This window comes from Ylistrum balloti, unplaced genomic scaffold, assembly GCF_031769215.1.
Source record: "Ylistrum balloti isolate Yb309-2 unplaced genomic scaffold, AGI_CSIRO_Ybal_v1 Utg370280, whole genome shotgun sequence".
NCBI lineage: Eukaryota > Metazoa > Mollusca > Bivalvia > Pectinida > Pectinidae > Ylistrum > Ylistrum balloti.
In genome coordinates, this window is record NW_026782215.1 from 230362 (window position 1) to 246409 (window position 16048).

At 33.8% G+C, this 16048-nt stretch overlaps 1 protein-coding gene across 1 annotated transcript; it reads right to left on the reverse strand.

Moving 5' to 3' along the window:
* Positions 1-1289: 1289 nt before the first annotated feature.
* Positions 1290-9154, reverse strand: LOC132552805 (threonine-rich protein-like). Its single transcript, XM_060217000.1, has 9 exons — positions 9133-9154; positions 8665-8691; positions 7859-7953; positions 7028-7099; positions 6081-6231; positions 5272-5369; positions 3283-3354; positions 2235-2361; positions 1290-1786 (listed from the first exon to the last, which is right to left on the reverse strand). Exons 1-9 carry the CDS (start codon positions 9152-9154, stop codon positions 1290-1292), a joined length of 1161 nt encoding a protein of 386 aa, XP_060072983.1.
* Between the last annotated feature and the right edge of the window lie 6894 nt (positions 9155-16048).

The following is a 16048-nucleotide window of genomic DNA, read 5'->3' on the forward strand; positions in this document are numbered from 1 at the left end:
ATTATATGCTAATTATTTGTCTTTTCGCAGTGACATCCTCATTTTTATTAGTTTCTCGAATTGTAGCCTAAATTTATGTAGTTAAAATAACAATAACATTCAACAAAACTTTTAATCCAAGATGATCATCTAAGTTCCTGAGAGAGAGAGAGAGAGAGAGAGAGAGAGAGAGAGAGAGGGAGAGGGAGAGAGAGAGAGAGAGAGAGAGGGGGGGGGGGGGGGGGGGGGGAGAGTAAGGGAGAAAGACAGAGAATTATTTATGAAAAAATGGCAGTGATTTTTTTCCAATTTTGTCGTCAGTTTCATTTATAAGTTTTTTTTTCAGTCTGATTTCTGAATTGTTAATATTCTCTCATTTCAATCTTCAACATATCTGTACTTTTCATTTTCTGAGTCGACATTACTAGCCGTAGTACTGTGACTTTTATGTCTATGTATACAGATACTTGTCATAATAAAGTTTTTTCACCTATATCAAGTCATTACGCTACATCCTACACAGGTAGCATATAAATTTATATCCTATATTTTAGTGGGTTAAATTTTCATTTCATTCTATATGATTTTAATTCTGTTTAAGTACGCTGAACACCGACACTATCTGCACCTTATAACCACTTCTTTTCATGTTCTACCTGTAACGACGGCGTTGAGTAGACATTCATCATATAAAACAGTCGAACCTTGTTATCTCGAAAACGGCGGGACCGTAGGAAAATGTTAAGTTATCCGTTTATTCGATTTGTAAGATAGAATGTTTCGTGTAAATTTGGCCGGGACCGACGACATACTTTGAATCTTATAAGGTCTATGGATTATGAGTTTGAGATAACGAGGTTTGACTGTAACTTCTCATCAGGAAAACAATTTACGAATCTCGATTTGTTCTTGGTTGAAATATTTGTTTGGAGCAGCAAAAGATCAAAATGACAATAATAAAATAGACCTTCGAATATGGAAAACAAAATGGAAATAACCATAGTATTTACATTGTATTGAAATGTATTTTGTTTTTATCTATCTTGCTTCACAAGCACATTTCTAAAAGAAGTTAAGTATTGACGAAACGGAACAAATCTTCATTATGTATACCAGTAATATGATTTTGAGATCAAATTGGCATTAAAAAGACCTTTTTCCAAACAAGTAGCAAACCTTACAGCATCTTGTGTTGGAAAGAAACTTGAGTTTGTTCAGATTGGTTACAGCACTGATACAAATATACCACGATATGTAAAAAGTGAGTGATATCAACTGACATATCCCTTTATTTCTCATCACACTGACATTTAAATTATAGTAAAATTGGGCGCAAAAGTTGATGGTCTTCTGGAGCTGCCGCTAGCTGGCGCTGGAGTTGAAGGAGCGGTAGACGGCGCTGGAGTTGAAGGAGTGGTAGTCGGCGCTTGAGTTGAAGGAGCGGTAGACGGCGCTGGAGTTGAAGGAGCGGTAGACGGCGCTGGAGTTGAAGGAGTGGTAGTCGGCGCTGGAGTTGAAGGAGTGGTAGTCGGCGCAGGAGTTGAAGGAGTGGTAGTCGGCGCTGGAGTTGTAGGAGTGGTAGTCGGCGCAGGAGTTGAAGGAGTGGTAGTCGGCGCTGGAGTTGACGGAGTGGTAGTTGGCGCAGGAGTTGAAGGAGTGGTAGTCGGCGCAGGAGTTGACGGAGTGGTAGTCGGCGCTGGAGTTGAAGGAGTGGTAGTTGGCGCTGGAGTTGAAGGAGTGGTAGTCGGCGCAGGAGTCGGCTTCGTCGTTAGAGCTGCTGTTCCATTACCAAATTGTGTCGGCATTACTACAATTAGATAGGTGTGAAAGGTGACAATCGGGAAATCGACGTAGTTCATGTTAGGTTGCATATCATCAAACAAAATGACATTTTCAAGAATGTTCACGTGATAATGTGACCATGGGTTAAAGTTATATTAGTGCAATTTCCTAGAACAAATGCATACGAGATTGATGAAATTCGTCACGAAGCCATAATACTCTGTACCTTATATAAATCATAAATGCAAACTTTTCTTTTGCTTGATAGACAATTAATAGAATTGTTTCATGTTTTAATCCTAACGCCATTCACTCGTTTTAATTGAGAAATTAAAACGCAGGTGTAGAAAATAGTCAAAAACATCTTTTGGATGGTAAAATGAGAAATAAAAGTAATTATATAAAAAGTGCTGAATTATTATATATCATATATCTTGATTGAATGAAGCAGGAGTTATTTCTTTTGTTCTTACATTTTCTGAGCTCAAAACAATCTTTCTTGTTGCATTCGGATTCCTTGCAGCAAGCGTCACAGATCTTAACCCCGGAAGCATCCGAAAATCGAGCCTGGATACCATTCTTTATCATTCCTTCGCAGAGCTGTGTCGATTAAAAGGAATTGATCACTTTCTCTAATTTAATCAAATAAGATTTTTATGCATCCTCGATACTCCAAGAGTTACGACCGAGAATAAAGAATAACAAGATTTATTTCATGGATTCAAAACAGCAAGTTTTCAAACTTTTGACTAAGCATGTAAAAATACCACAATGACTTTCTTTCTTAATTTCAACTTGCTAACGCGTGAAACTTAAATATATATCCCCCCAAACCAATCGCCAATTTTTTATTGACATCATTACGAATGCAGATTTTATTTCGCCTACGACGAAAATGCACATAGTCGAACAATTTTAACCAAACTTGGCATATAGCAAGAGAACATATTGGACACTTCAACACTTCCATTATTTACAAAAGATCGTGCAGATGTTGAGGTACAGTAACTCTGAAAATTAGGGGTATCAAGAAAAATATTCACGTTTAGTTCAGTTTCTCATTATATACAAGTGCTTTATAAATTGAACATGGGACATGCTTACATTTTTGTATAGCTGCCTGGTCCCGTTTGCTCAAAATAAGCGTTAACCAATAGTTAAGGAACACTTAACTGTTGCTGCTGAACGAACAAGAACGCCGTGAAAGCAAAGGTAATATTACATCTGACGTGTCTAAACAAATCTGCACCTTTACCGGTACTAATTATTTATATTTTCATATATTAATTTATTTATTTATTTATTTATTATGGGAGGTAAGAGAATGGAGAGACATGCGTTTTAGAAGTAGGACAGTTGAGACACAGGTATACGTGATAATGATCAATCCTTATTTGGTGTGATCGTGTGTTAGATACGTACTGTACTGCAACGTATCGGACACAAGAATTTAATTTTGATAATCTAATTCAAAATGTTTCACTTAGGAGTGACATTGTCTTTTATATAATGTCAGCTTACATGCTTCTCCTCGCACCGGAAGTTGTACTTAATTTGACTTCCTCCCAGAATGTGTACGGACGTAGCACACACCTGTAACGAAACAAGAAATGAAATTGTTTCCTGATATCTTCGGTCATCCTCTGCACCCCTGGAATATGTCACGGCAAAATTGATGTCCGATGTGCGACACCATCTGACCTTTGATGTACATCAAACGATTTTCTAGGTCGCATAACGATATATTGTAATGGCTTTGAAGTTGTGTGTCGCACATTTGTAATCTTCAAAAGGAGCGTATTAGGCTGTGTCAAGTTTCTTTTTCTCTGGGAACCAATAAAATTACTTTGATTTTGCAGGGGTGCAGAGAGCGAAACTAACCGTAATCCAACCCCCGGAGTAACCACGATGATCTTAGGGTTTAGTATAAGGATTCTGGTTTTGATTTGCTTTTCTAGTGAGGACAGACTATTTGGACGTTATACGGGGAACTAAATGCACATGTGTTGTTAGTGACCTAAGACGTGCCAATAAGTAGCCCTGAGTAGACAAAAAGTGTTTTGCAATCTCTTAACCAAAACCGGAAATGACACCGGCTTGAAACAATATATTGCAATTAAAATATATAGAGATATAATATAGAAAAAGTATAGCGGAGGCAATTTTTCCTTTTGTGATAGAATTATTTAAAATACCTTCATACTCATTTCTTGCTCTAAGTACTAAGAGTATTTTCAAAGGCAAAAAGTGAATACAAAATAAGCGCGACCAGTAAGAAGTGAATAAACCGGAAGACATGAAAACAGAAAGTTAAGCAGTGGAATCCATATAACAGTTACTAGTCTAATATGTTGACTGTAGATACAACGATGAACATATCTAGACAGTTACTGGTCTAATATGTTGACTGTAGATACAACGATGAACATATCTAGACAGTTACTGGTCTAATATGTTGACTGTAGATACAACGATGAACATATCTAGACAGTTACTAGTCTAAGATATTAGCTGTAGATATACCGATGAACATATCTAGACAGTTACTAGTCTAATATGTTAACTGTAGATATACCGATGAACATATCTAGACAGTTACTAGTCTAATGTGTTGACTGTAGATACAACGATGAACATACCTAGACAGTTACTGGTCTAATATGTTGACTGTAGATACAACGATGAACATACCTAGACAGTTACTGGTCTAATATGTTGACTGTAGATACAACGATGAACATACCTAGACAGTTACTGGTCTAATATGTTGACTGTAGATATACCGATGAACATATCTAGACAGTTACTAGTCTAAGATATTAGCTGTAGATATACCGATGAACATATCTAGACAGTTACTAGTCTAATATGTTAACTGTAGATACAACGATGAACATACCTAGACAGTTACTGGTCTAATATGTTGACTGTAGATACAACGATGAACATACCTAGACAGTTACTGGTCTAATATGTTGACTGTAGATACAACGATGAACATATCTAGACAGTTACTGGTCTAATATGTTGACTGTAGATACAACGATGAACATACCTAGACAGTAACTGGTCTAATATGTTAACTGTAGCTACAACGATGAACATACCTAGACAGTTACTAGTCTAATATGTTGACTGTAGATACAACGATGAACATACCTAGACAGTTACTGGTCTAATATGTTAACTGTAGATACAACGATGAACATATCTAGACAGTTACTAGTCTAATATGTTGACTGTAGATACAACGATGAACATACCTAGACAGTTACTAGTCTAATATGTTGACTGTAGATACAACGATGAACATACCTAGACAGTTACTGGTCTAATATGTTGACTGTAGATACAACGATGAACATACCTAGACAGTTACTGGTCTAATATGTTAACTGTAGATACAACGATGAACATATCTAGACAGTTACTAGTCTAATATGTTAACTGTAGATACAACTATGAACATATCTAGACAGTATCTAGATATTTACTTGTAGAAGTTATTACCTGTGTATCAGTGCACACGTCTCTTTCGTTACAAGCAGCTGCCCCGGATACAAGGTGGTCACAATCCAGACAACGGATACTGTTATCCACTGCAGGCTCTGAATAATTAAAAAAATAATAAATTACCTTATATACACAACGTTTGCTTTTTATTTTCTAGAAAGCAAACAATAACAAACAAACAAATTAAATCAATCCCTTGCCGGTCTACCGATCGAACTAAAGAAAATTTCTTCTTAGAATACTAAAACATGCCATACTCGTTAATCTTGATTCTTCACATTTTACGACTTTAAGATTGACATCTTACCACAAAACCATGTGATTAGCAAGACTATTTCAATCATGAAATTCCCATTTCTAGATAACAATATCCTGGCTAGTACAGCTGTCGATGCTACGAAATTTAGTTCTGAATTTTTGCTGCCGATTTTCCAATACATAGAATCGTGAGATGCATGTTTGATTTATTATTATCTTTTTCGTTTTGTTTTATTTTGTTTTAATGTAAAACATATATCTATTCAGATTTAGCCACGAATGAATGGCATTATTGGGGTAAAATATAAAATGTCTTTTGAAACAAATGGTCGTATCGTCCTTGTAATATGTGGAAGGCTTTTTCAGTTAGGTCGATATGTTTCATTTTGGCTTTCTCTCTATTGATGTTATTTATTTTTGTTCTTATAACAGAAAAGTTTTTAAATACCCGAGTTTTACCTTAGTAAACAAGTTCATTTTAATATCATAATTGTTAATTTATGTACTCATTTAAATGTTAATCTATCTACGATGACAATGTGGCTTACTTGTTCCACAGAGCTCGGAGTTGCACGGCCCTTTCGCGACCACGCCCGGAGCAGTATTACAACATTGAGCACAGTTCACGAGTTCACGTGACGCTCTGGACAAATCTCTTCGTCCTGTACCACTACCTAAGGTTGACATGATATTACATACCTGTAATACATAAACATTATCGTTACATCTACGATTAAAACACCAATATTAATTTTACAGGTGTGAATAAAAACAAGAAAATATCAATATGTCAACATAATTATCATCCGAACCCATCAAATTCAATCAAACTAGGGGAAAATATAACCAAAAGAGAGATCTGCTGGGAGACTCCTGAAAAATGCACAAGAGAATAAGACCAGGTGTTCCGGAAGAGTACGATAACCGCCATGTAAGCCTCGGTCAATTCAAGTCAGTAATGTCACGTTCTCAAATGTAAACACGTTATTCAACAATGGAACCAACAGGTAAGCTAACAATCATCACACATGTCCAACCTTTATATCACACTAAAATAATAAAATATTCTTTGTCTATACGTCTTTCTGTCAGATAACTATACTGAAATATATCAGACACATCAAACATCTATATTATTTACACTTGCACAATCAATATCAGCTTAAATACAACTGTATATTCAAAGAGTCTCCGTCTTTACCTCTTACCTTGCCTTCGTCACATCGAATTTGATTTGATAAGGCCTTTTTTCATGTTGCCATGTTTCTAGCTGTTTATATACAAATGTAAACATATCGTTCATATTTCATTAATGTGAAAGGAAAATCCATCCAAAGTATCCAAATACTCGCAATATCTGCGTGATATACGAAAGATTTTCGGTGTAGTTTCACGCATGAAATTTGGATATGTCATAATCTGATCTATTTAATGGCGATTTTTTTCACTCTATCGAACTGATATATAAATGGCAGTGTAACAATCTTTAACTTACGAATGACGACCTGCACCCAGCATTGTACACAAAATTCAGATTCTTTGTGGTGACCTTTTCCAGAAAGCATTGCTGAAAAAAGATATATGCATTAGAACAGTTTGCTGAAATCTGCGGACATTAATTTTCCAACGTTTGACGAAGAACATTAAATAATCATATATTGTCTTCGTCACAACGAACATGTCATGACGTTTTATTCAACGGTATTCTTGGCTGATAAAATCTCATTTTTGCTGAAAGTATAATTGTCGCATTTGTCATCCTCCATACAGAATAATTCGTCTCTTACATGATTCCCAATTACTCCAATGTAGCTAAATGGACGTCCATTGTTGAATTAATTATCTTCTTTGTTAACTTACTTGCAGGCTCCTGTAGTTAAACGATTTATGCCAATTTCAATAATTGCCAAATTTTATTCTCAGTATACTCCTTTGATCAATTTTGTTCATTAACCGTCGGTATTTTCTGAGGTAAATTTATTATCACCCCTGTTTGTTAAGTTTTTGTTTCCAGATATTCATTTACTTTTTAAAACCTTTTCTACAATATCTTATTGACATTTAGTTCAGAATGTACAGGTGTTCTTGAATTACGAAATGTATTGAATTATGGGACTAGTGCACTTCCTCACTTTAATTTTGACATTTCTGTCGATCAAATTTAATTTTCCTCAGTCGCCTCATAAGTTTCAAAATTTAAGCCCTTTTGACGAGACCAAAGTGGGCGTTTCTGAAAAGGTAAGAATAAGCTAAAGGATATCTAGATATTTGAAAAAAGGTTGATCCAAAAACATTTAAATGATCTATTTCTGAATGATTGACTTACCTCTTGAGGGCCACATCTAATTGTTCCTGCGGCGAGACAGGCGTCGATGTCTATAGCTTCATCACACTGCATGCAAACAACGTCACCTCGAACAACTGTGACAGTGTAAAAAGGATTATAAAAAACATACGTAGAATTAATGAAACTGCATCATGTTAGTGATGCTAGGAGCCTTAATTGCTGAAACCTTGGAAACAGCCGATGAAAATCAGTATTGGTTAAATACAGCCCAAATGGTGCTTTAACTCCATGGTTTAATCATTTCGATAGTTTTCAATACTGCATTATTTCAAATGAAAGTAATGTACATCATATCCACACACTTGTGCATTTTGAACCGTGCAAATATTCGAATTAATTAAAACGTAGCATAAAAGGTTACTGGATATAAATTGTATTAATACATAAAATATACTATTTTCATATTTTGTCATTGGATTGTTGATTCAAGATTTAAAAGGGTCAGATAATTTTGCTTTCTTATATCTTTGTCACGAAAACCCAAGGCTTGAAACCCTTGCAGTAGCTTGACTAGTTAATCAAATAACTCCGTTTGTGATGGTGCTGATATTGTGTGTGGTGTATTCTGAATTGTATTGATCTTCCAGAAGACTTTGTCAGATGATAGACTTGAAACAACTAATAATTGAATATTCTGCAGCTTGACAAACAAACAGGTCGAAGATGATATTCGTATTTCCTGTTAAAGCAACCATTTACAATAAGCAAAAAATTACACAATTTTTCATATATCAGAACCATCCAAATTTCTTAGAAGGAAAATATATAGCTTTCGCTGTACTTACCATTTACCAACAACACAAGTAACCAGACTAGAAAAGGAAAAACAGAATTCTGATTGTGACAATCGATAAGAACATATGCACATGTATATCAGTTGAACATTAAACATGTCTGATGTCATTTCCACTAAGATATGAAGTTACTCTATCGCTTATTATTAAGAAATGTATTTACTTATCATCGTTTATTAAAACAGTGTTAAGTTTTTTTCTTTTTAATATTTCTGTTCGTTTTATTGGAAGTTGTTCCAGTATCACATGTCCATGAGTATTCTTTTGTTTAAGACAGGTAACTTACGCAAAAAAACACGTACCTAAATATATACATTGATAGGTATGCTTGTTATTAAGCTGTTTATTAATTCGTCTCTCTATACTAAACTATCACATACAAACAAACGAAAGGAAATCAGACTAAAATACTGTTGCAATAACAAGCTGAAATGCAAACCAATAAGCCAAAATACATACCAGCTGCTTGACCTCCTTCCATTATGTTCTTACTGTAATGAACAGAAGAGTTGAATTAAGATTTATCACATGATCCCCCCCTACCGATGATATTTGATGCCAGCCATTTTCAATTTAGTTTTATCAAATCGTAAAAAGATATTCGAGTGTGACATTTTTGCCTTCCTCGAACCACATTTATTTTTTAGGGAAGCTATATTAGCATGTGTATTTGTGTATTGGCACCCAATAGATATTTCAACTTCACTTTACAGTTAAAAGTACATTTTTCAAACATGATTCAGTATGAATTATGTTTTTTCTGGTTTCGTGGTTAATTACAGGTATACAAAGGAGCTAGATCCACTGAATTCTGCAAATATATTTACTACAGCTAATTAATTTTTGCGGAGAAAGAGTAACTATTTTAATGTGTATCCTTACAATAATTTAAAGCTTATCTAGTCTTTAAAGTACGCTTCAAGTTTGTATGTTCACCAATTTTTCATTGCAGGAATATAGCAACAACAACGTTCATGTGGTAGGTTATTAGCGCATCTTGATTAGAGCACTTCATCTGATGAAATATTACTAGATCTTTGCTTTATTCCTATCACAATTACACTCATATGAGAGTCCAAAGTGCAAATACCAATTTGCAAAGTTACGTGAACAGAAAATCTACTTTGTTCAAATGAAAGATTCCAGCACTAATTATACACCGACATTAAAGGAAACTCATAGAAAAAAAATAATAACGTATATACATTTAGTATGCTAACATAAAATCATATACCTGATACTTTAAGTTTAGAACATATATTAAACAAAATGTATCCTGTGATATTACCTTCGTAAAATGGCTGAGTTCTTTTGTTAGCCTGATCCAAATTTTTGTATAGGCTTGACCAAGTCAATCTGTGATGTGCGACTTGATGATAAGAGGGTTGCCTGTGAGACAAAGGTGTCACGTGCATTATGGCTTGTATGAATTTTGCCATATGTTGACAAAGATTGGGTCAGGTCACGTACACATAACTCATTACTCGGGTCTATGTCAAATCAGAGTAGTAGTGCAAAGATTTTTGCGTAATGATGAGTTCTAATTCTCTGGATGGTATATCCTTGTACATTTATGAATATTGCATTTGAAAGTTTTAAAGAAAACCTAAAGATTGTAAGAAAATACAAGATTTTTTTTTATCTAAAGCTGTCATTAAATATGGTTTCCTCTGTTAGAGTGTTCAATCAAAAGTCAAATTTTCTTTTCCTCTTTATTATTCAAAATTAAGGCATAGATATTCAAATGTTAATTTGAATGCAATTTGCATTTTTGAAAATAATTGTTCACCTGTATATTTGTTTGCTTTGTGTTAGAAATATTAAGTACGTTTCATCAATCATAACCCAACTCGTATAATCATGCAGCGCATAAGTCAATTAAAATCAATATGATCATATGTACTATACCTGTTCGTATTCCTGTCTCTGGACGGACTTTCTTACCGATGTAACTGCTGAAAATATATATAGTAGCAACAGGTGAACAAGTACTATATTCTATATATATCTGGATACAAAAACGGTCTCCAGATGAAACAAACAACTGCCACCCTTATTCTTCTATGCAAGGTCATTAAGAGCATATTATTTATGTATATGGACATGACGTTAGGATAAGATTACAACCATGTGATGACGTGCACTATTTAGATAAATACGTGATCTTACATAGGTAGTTGTATTTCGTCCAAATCATATCAGTTCTTATACGTCATGCTATGATGATCTCAATACATGTAGCTGTCCCTAACAAAAATGTATATTATTTATAAAAACAAACAAAGAAGATATCGACAAATCAAACGAGCGCTATATTTGAGTAAAGACACATTTAGACGGAGACACATTAAAATATACAAGATATTTCATTAGGATTTAGCGTTTTTTGTTTCATAAACATCCACCATACTATTTCATAAAATAAAGTGAGTAATGTTAAGGGAATATCGAACACATTTGACTCTTTATCGTACAAGAAACAAACAATAAACAACAATACCAAGATGTCAATATAATCATAATCAAACTGAAATTCACTATAACTAGGACAAAATATGAGCAAAAGGAAAATTTACATGGAGACCCCTGATAATACAAGGAGATTAAGATCAGGTCACGTTTTCAAACAAGAAAAGGGTATACAATAAAGGCAAACTAACAAGCAGCAAACACATCCAACTTAATATCGCACAAAGAAATAGAATATTTCTCAATGAGATCACTATGGCGACCGTAAAACATCCCCGTGATTTTCGTCAACCTGCATTTTTTTGAAACCCTGCGTTACGAAAATAAATTTCAAAGCAAATCTATTTTTATATTCATATAGAAAACTTATTCATTGCACTAAGAGATAAAATTTGCTGTGAAACATTCAGAGACAGAGTAGGAGAGAGAGAGAGAGAGAGAGAGAGAGAGAGAGAGAGAGAGAGAGAGAGAGAGAGAGAGAGAGAGAGAGAGAGAGAGAGAGAGAGAGAATATGGCGACAACCTGTTCTGTCTTTGTTGATGACACGAATCCCCTTGAAATATCTAAGCTCCACATTTAAGACGTTCAGTTGGGAATTAGGTTTATTCTCAGATATGGTAATTTGTGTTGCATTGTTTGCTGACTTTCATGGAAATGTAAGTGTACCATGGAATTTGTTTTCTGGTTTTATGAGTTTTGTATGTTTTGTGTTATCTTTGTCCATTTGCGTAAGTCTGCAAAAACACTAGTGAAAAATAACACTAATATATAATAATAATAATAATATTTCTTTATATTTCACTGGCAACAATGTAATAAAAAGCAAAAAAAAAAAAACATTGCTCTTTTTAAGAAAGGTAACATAATAAACAAATAATTTTCTAGAATGTCATTGAGAATGATCATGCGTAGAACGCAAAAACTATACACAGTAAGTACTACTGGAACATTTTCTAGGAGGTCGTTAACTACATTAATGTTGAGCATTCTATTGTCATGAGACATATCTTATAGATTCAAACTTCTGTAAATTGGCTTTACTATCACTTCACGAAGAATTATTATCACCAGACGATAGATGTTTATCAGGAATTGTTGTTCATTATTGCTTGTTCCTTTCTTATAATAGGGTTAGCAATTCAATTGGCAGCCGTTCTTCTGTTCACATGACAGGGATTCTCAGGCAGAAGACGATTGCCATTCCGGAACATCAGGTCCCATTCTCCTTATACGTGTACAGAAGTCTCTGTGTCTATGTGTCTTTTATTCATATTTTGCCTTTAGATTTTTTATGGAATTATAGTATGATTAAGATCCTTTTCACATGTGGTATTTTCTTCTTGTTGTTTAAACAAACAGTATACTTTTAATGTTGAGACATATCTGATCAGCCATCACTTTGACCAGTCAAAGCTACTGTTGTAAATGACATATTGATGTTTAGAGAAACTAAGAGGAAGTCTTGCTGGAAAAGATGTTTTTCATTATTGGTTATAAAGATGGACGTGCTTGAAACTCGTTACATTGCATAGCTAGTCCGTTGTTTATCTTCGAGAAAAAATTTACACGTCCGGTTATGACTCTTATCCAATGCACATAGAAATAGTTTGTAAACTGTAAATATGTTACGATTTGTTTCTATATATTAGTAACGGCAATGTGTAACATTATCCATGATCTGCAGAAATAAATTCTTATATTGTTGTTAATTAAAATTGTTTAGAAAAGGTTTTGTATTGGAATAGAGCTTTAAAGAATTATATAATTCACGGAACTGAGGCGAGTAGTTATATCTTATAAAAAAAATATCTTAAGAGATGCAAGAAGGAAAACTGAAAAAATGCAGAATGCAGAATATCGAATTATGGAAGGCAAGTACAAGGAAGGATATAGTGTGAAGTTGCAAGAATTATGATTTACCGTATCGCTTAAGCCTTATGATATATATATATATATATATATGAAACGTTTATGGCAGTAAGGACTTTGAATTTCCGACCCATGTAGGTACACTTTCAAGCGTTCATATGTAAAAAAAAAATCAAAACATGCTAAAAGCCTGATGTTTTTCAAATAACCTTTACAGTAATATACTTTTATGGATTTAGATAAACTTGCTGAGAAAATAAAATATGATAAGATAATTAATAAGAGCACTCAACTGTTTTCTATTCTTCTGAATTCCAGTTTAAGACAAAATTGTTGGCATCTTCAGTAAACGAGAAAGTGTACCAAAGGTTCCCATGGGGTTCTTTCGACAAACTTTTTGCAAATTTATCGATTTTCAAAATTGAAAGAAATACGATATCACAAACATTTCCATTGCAGTTGCCAGTATTTTCACCATATCACCTAGATTTAAAAATCTGAAAATAACAACTCTTTTTTCATAACATAATGGCCTACAACATTTGATTGTGTAATTTACTGGTCACATTGCGATCTATGATATACTTTGATTGCTCTGTTAGTAGTTATTATATAGGTAAGTTTTAGACGTTCTCAAAAAGTCAACATAAACTGCGTATGTCATCTTGTGGTAACAATAAAAAAAAATATGCATAAAGATGCTGTCAGATGTTTGCTTGTATTCGTTCAGCATCCATTTCATCGGATACCAAATCAAATCCTAATCCAATTAAGAGTGTAGGAGACGTAAATTCTTAAATTACCCAATTTGACCAGCCCTGTACTTATGTCGAGTTTAGTATAAATAATAAGCATATTATCAACAAAACGTTTTGTTTTCGACTAAAATGTACAGAACATTGAATGATTCTTTGTAAGTCTTTTTTCCGGTAAAACCATCGTTTCAAGTTTTATCATTATTGATTTCCAATGTTTCAGAACACTAAAACTGGATTAATAGTAACAATGACAACTATGTGTAAAGATAAACAGGATAACAGAGGAGACAAAATGTCGAATAACTCCTTTCAATAGAATTTTTGAAAAAGGTTCAATAGATCCGAATATAGCTGCATCGCCCTGTAGGATTCGTCAGTGGTGATAAGAGCCTACTGCTTTCTTTATGAATATGTGAAGATCTACATTAGTATACACGGATACATAAAAAACAGACGGGGATGTGCATTAACACCTAATTTCAATAAATTTCACAATTTTCAATATGGAATATTTTCATATATCTTAAAAAGACTGTCTTTGGGGATACAACATCGCACGTCATGTCTTCAAACCGATGATATTTTGTGACGGTGACATTATTTATTAAAAGTATTTTAGTTACATTGTTACATTTGGGCATCAAATACTGCACAGTATTTATTGCATACATATCAAAATATTGAACAAGAAGTTAAATGTTTAAGTATCGTTCGAAATTAATGTAATCAAAATACAGAGACTGTAAGCTTAATTTGTCATCGAAGAATTTTTGGTAAAACTACAATATGACGTGATTTCAATTTCGCTATTGTAATTTTTTTGTAAATTTATTGTAAATTTTCAATTTTTAAGAAAGCAACATTCATGCAACCCCAACCTATACGTGTACAAATCACAGTTGATTCGACATTCAAGGGCTTATTATCAATATCATGATTTTCAGGCAAGATGTCGTGAGATGCAGGTTGTGGTAGCTATTTGATCAAAGTGATCTCATTGGTAAATATTTCATTTCTTTATGCATTGCGAGGTTATATATATATTACTTTATGCAAAAAGATAGTGAATACATAAAGCAAAAAAGATGGGAATTGTTTCGCAAAAAATGCAAAAACCTTAATATAACCGTAAATGTACAAGCAAAAAGATGGTAATTGTTGTTTTACAAAAATGCCAATATCAACTTAACGTAAACATACAATGTACAAAAATTGACATCAATGCACATCAATGGAGGAATCAGTAAGATAGGGGAGGAGGTGGGTAAAAAATATCTGGTCGACCAAAATTTGTCTGTGCACAATTTTTTTTCACCAGTCACGTGATCACATAAACCAAAACATCACGTGACTTCCCTTCGTTGTGGCGATAGTAGTAAACAAAGGGAGGGTAAGCGTGATCCGGACAAGAATGTATAATATTCTGACAGAAATTGATAACATGCTAATACATTCAGATAAATATATAATAACTAATCAGATGATAAATTGATGCTCCTGTTTGTTCTTTTGTTGTAAACCCGGCCCTTACTTCGGGAACGTGACATTACTTACTTGGGTTGGCCATGGTTTACATGGCGGGTCTTGTCGGAGAAGCAGAAAACGCTTACTCTTCCGGAACTTTGGGAGTAATTGTCCTTGTATTTATTCAGGAGTCTCTGTGTTAATCTTTCGTTTGTTTATAGTTTGCCCTAGTTTTATATGATTTGAGTTTGGATGATAATTATGTTGACATATTGGTATATCCTTTTTTTGATACACACATGTAAAATTAATACTGGTGTTTTAATCGTAAGTGTAATGATAATGTTTGTGTATAACAGGTATGTAATATCATGTCAACCTTAGGTGGTGGTACAGGACGAAGAGATTTGTCCAGAGCGTCATGTGAACTCGTGAACTTTGTTCACTGTTGTAATACTGCTCCGGGCGTGGTCGCGAAAGGGCAGTTCATCTCCGAGCTCAGTGGAACAAGTAAGCCATATTATTTTGTGTGTTGGAAATATTAGAAATTTCATTGTCCTGATAGATTAACATTAAAATGATTTTATAAACTGACATTAAGATATTAAAATGAACTTGTTTACTAAGGTAAAATTTGGGAATATAAAAACTTTTATGTTATAAGAACAAAAATGAATAACATCAAAAATGAAACATATCGATCAAACTGAATAAACATTCCACATATTACAAGGACGATACGACCATTTGTTTCAAAAGACATGTTGTATTTTGCACCAACAATGCAACTCATTCGTGGATAAATCTGAATAAAT

Bases quoted from the DNA above. Each gene is read 5' to 3' on its own strand.
- LOC132552805 (XM_060217000.1), bottom strand. From the start codon at position 9,154: ATGGAAGGAGGTCAAGCAGCTG. The intron at 7,100-7,858 runs GTAAGTCAATCA...ATCTTTTTTCAG, and splicing joins TTAGATGTGGCCCTCAAGAG to CAATGCTTTCTGGAAAAGGT. The intron at 5,370-6,080 runs GTAAGCCACATT...TTAATTATTCAG, and splicing joins CTCCGAGCTCTGTGGAACAA to AGCCTGCAGTGGATAACAGT.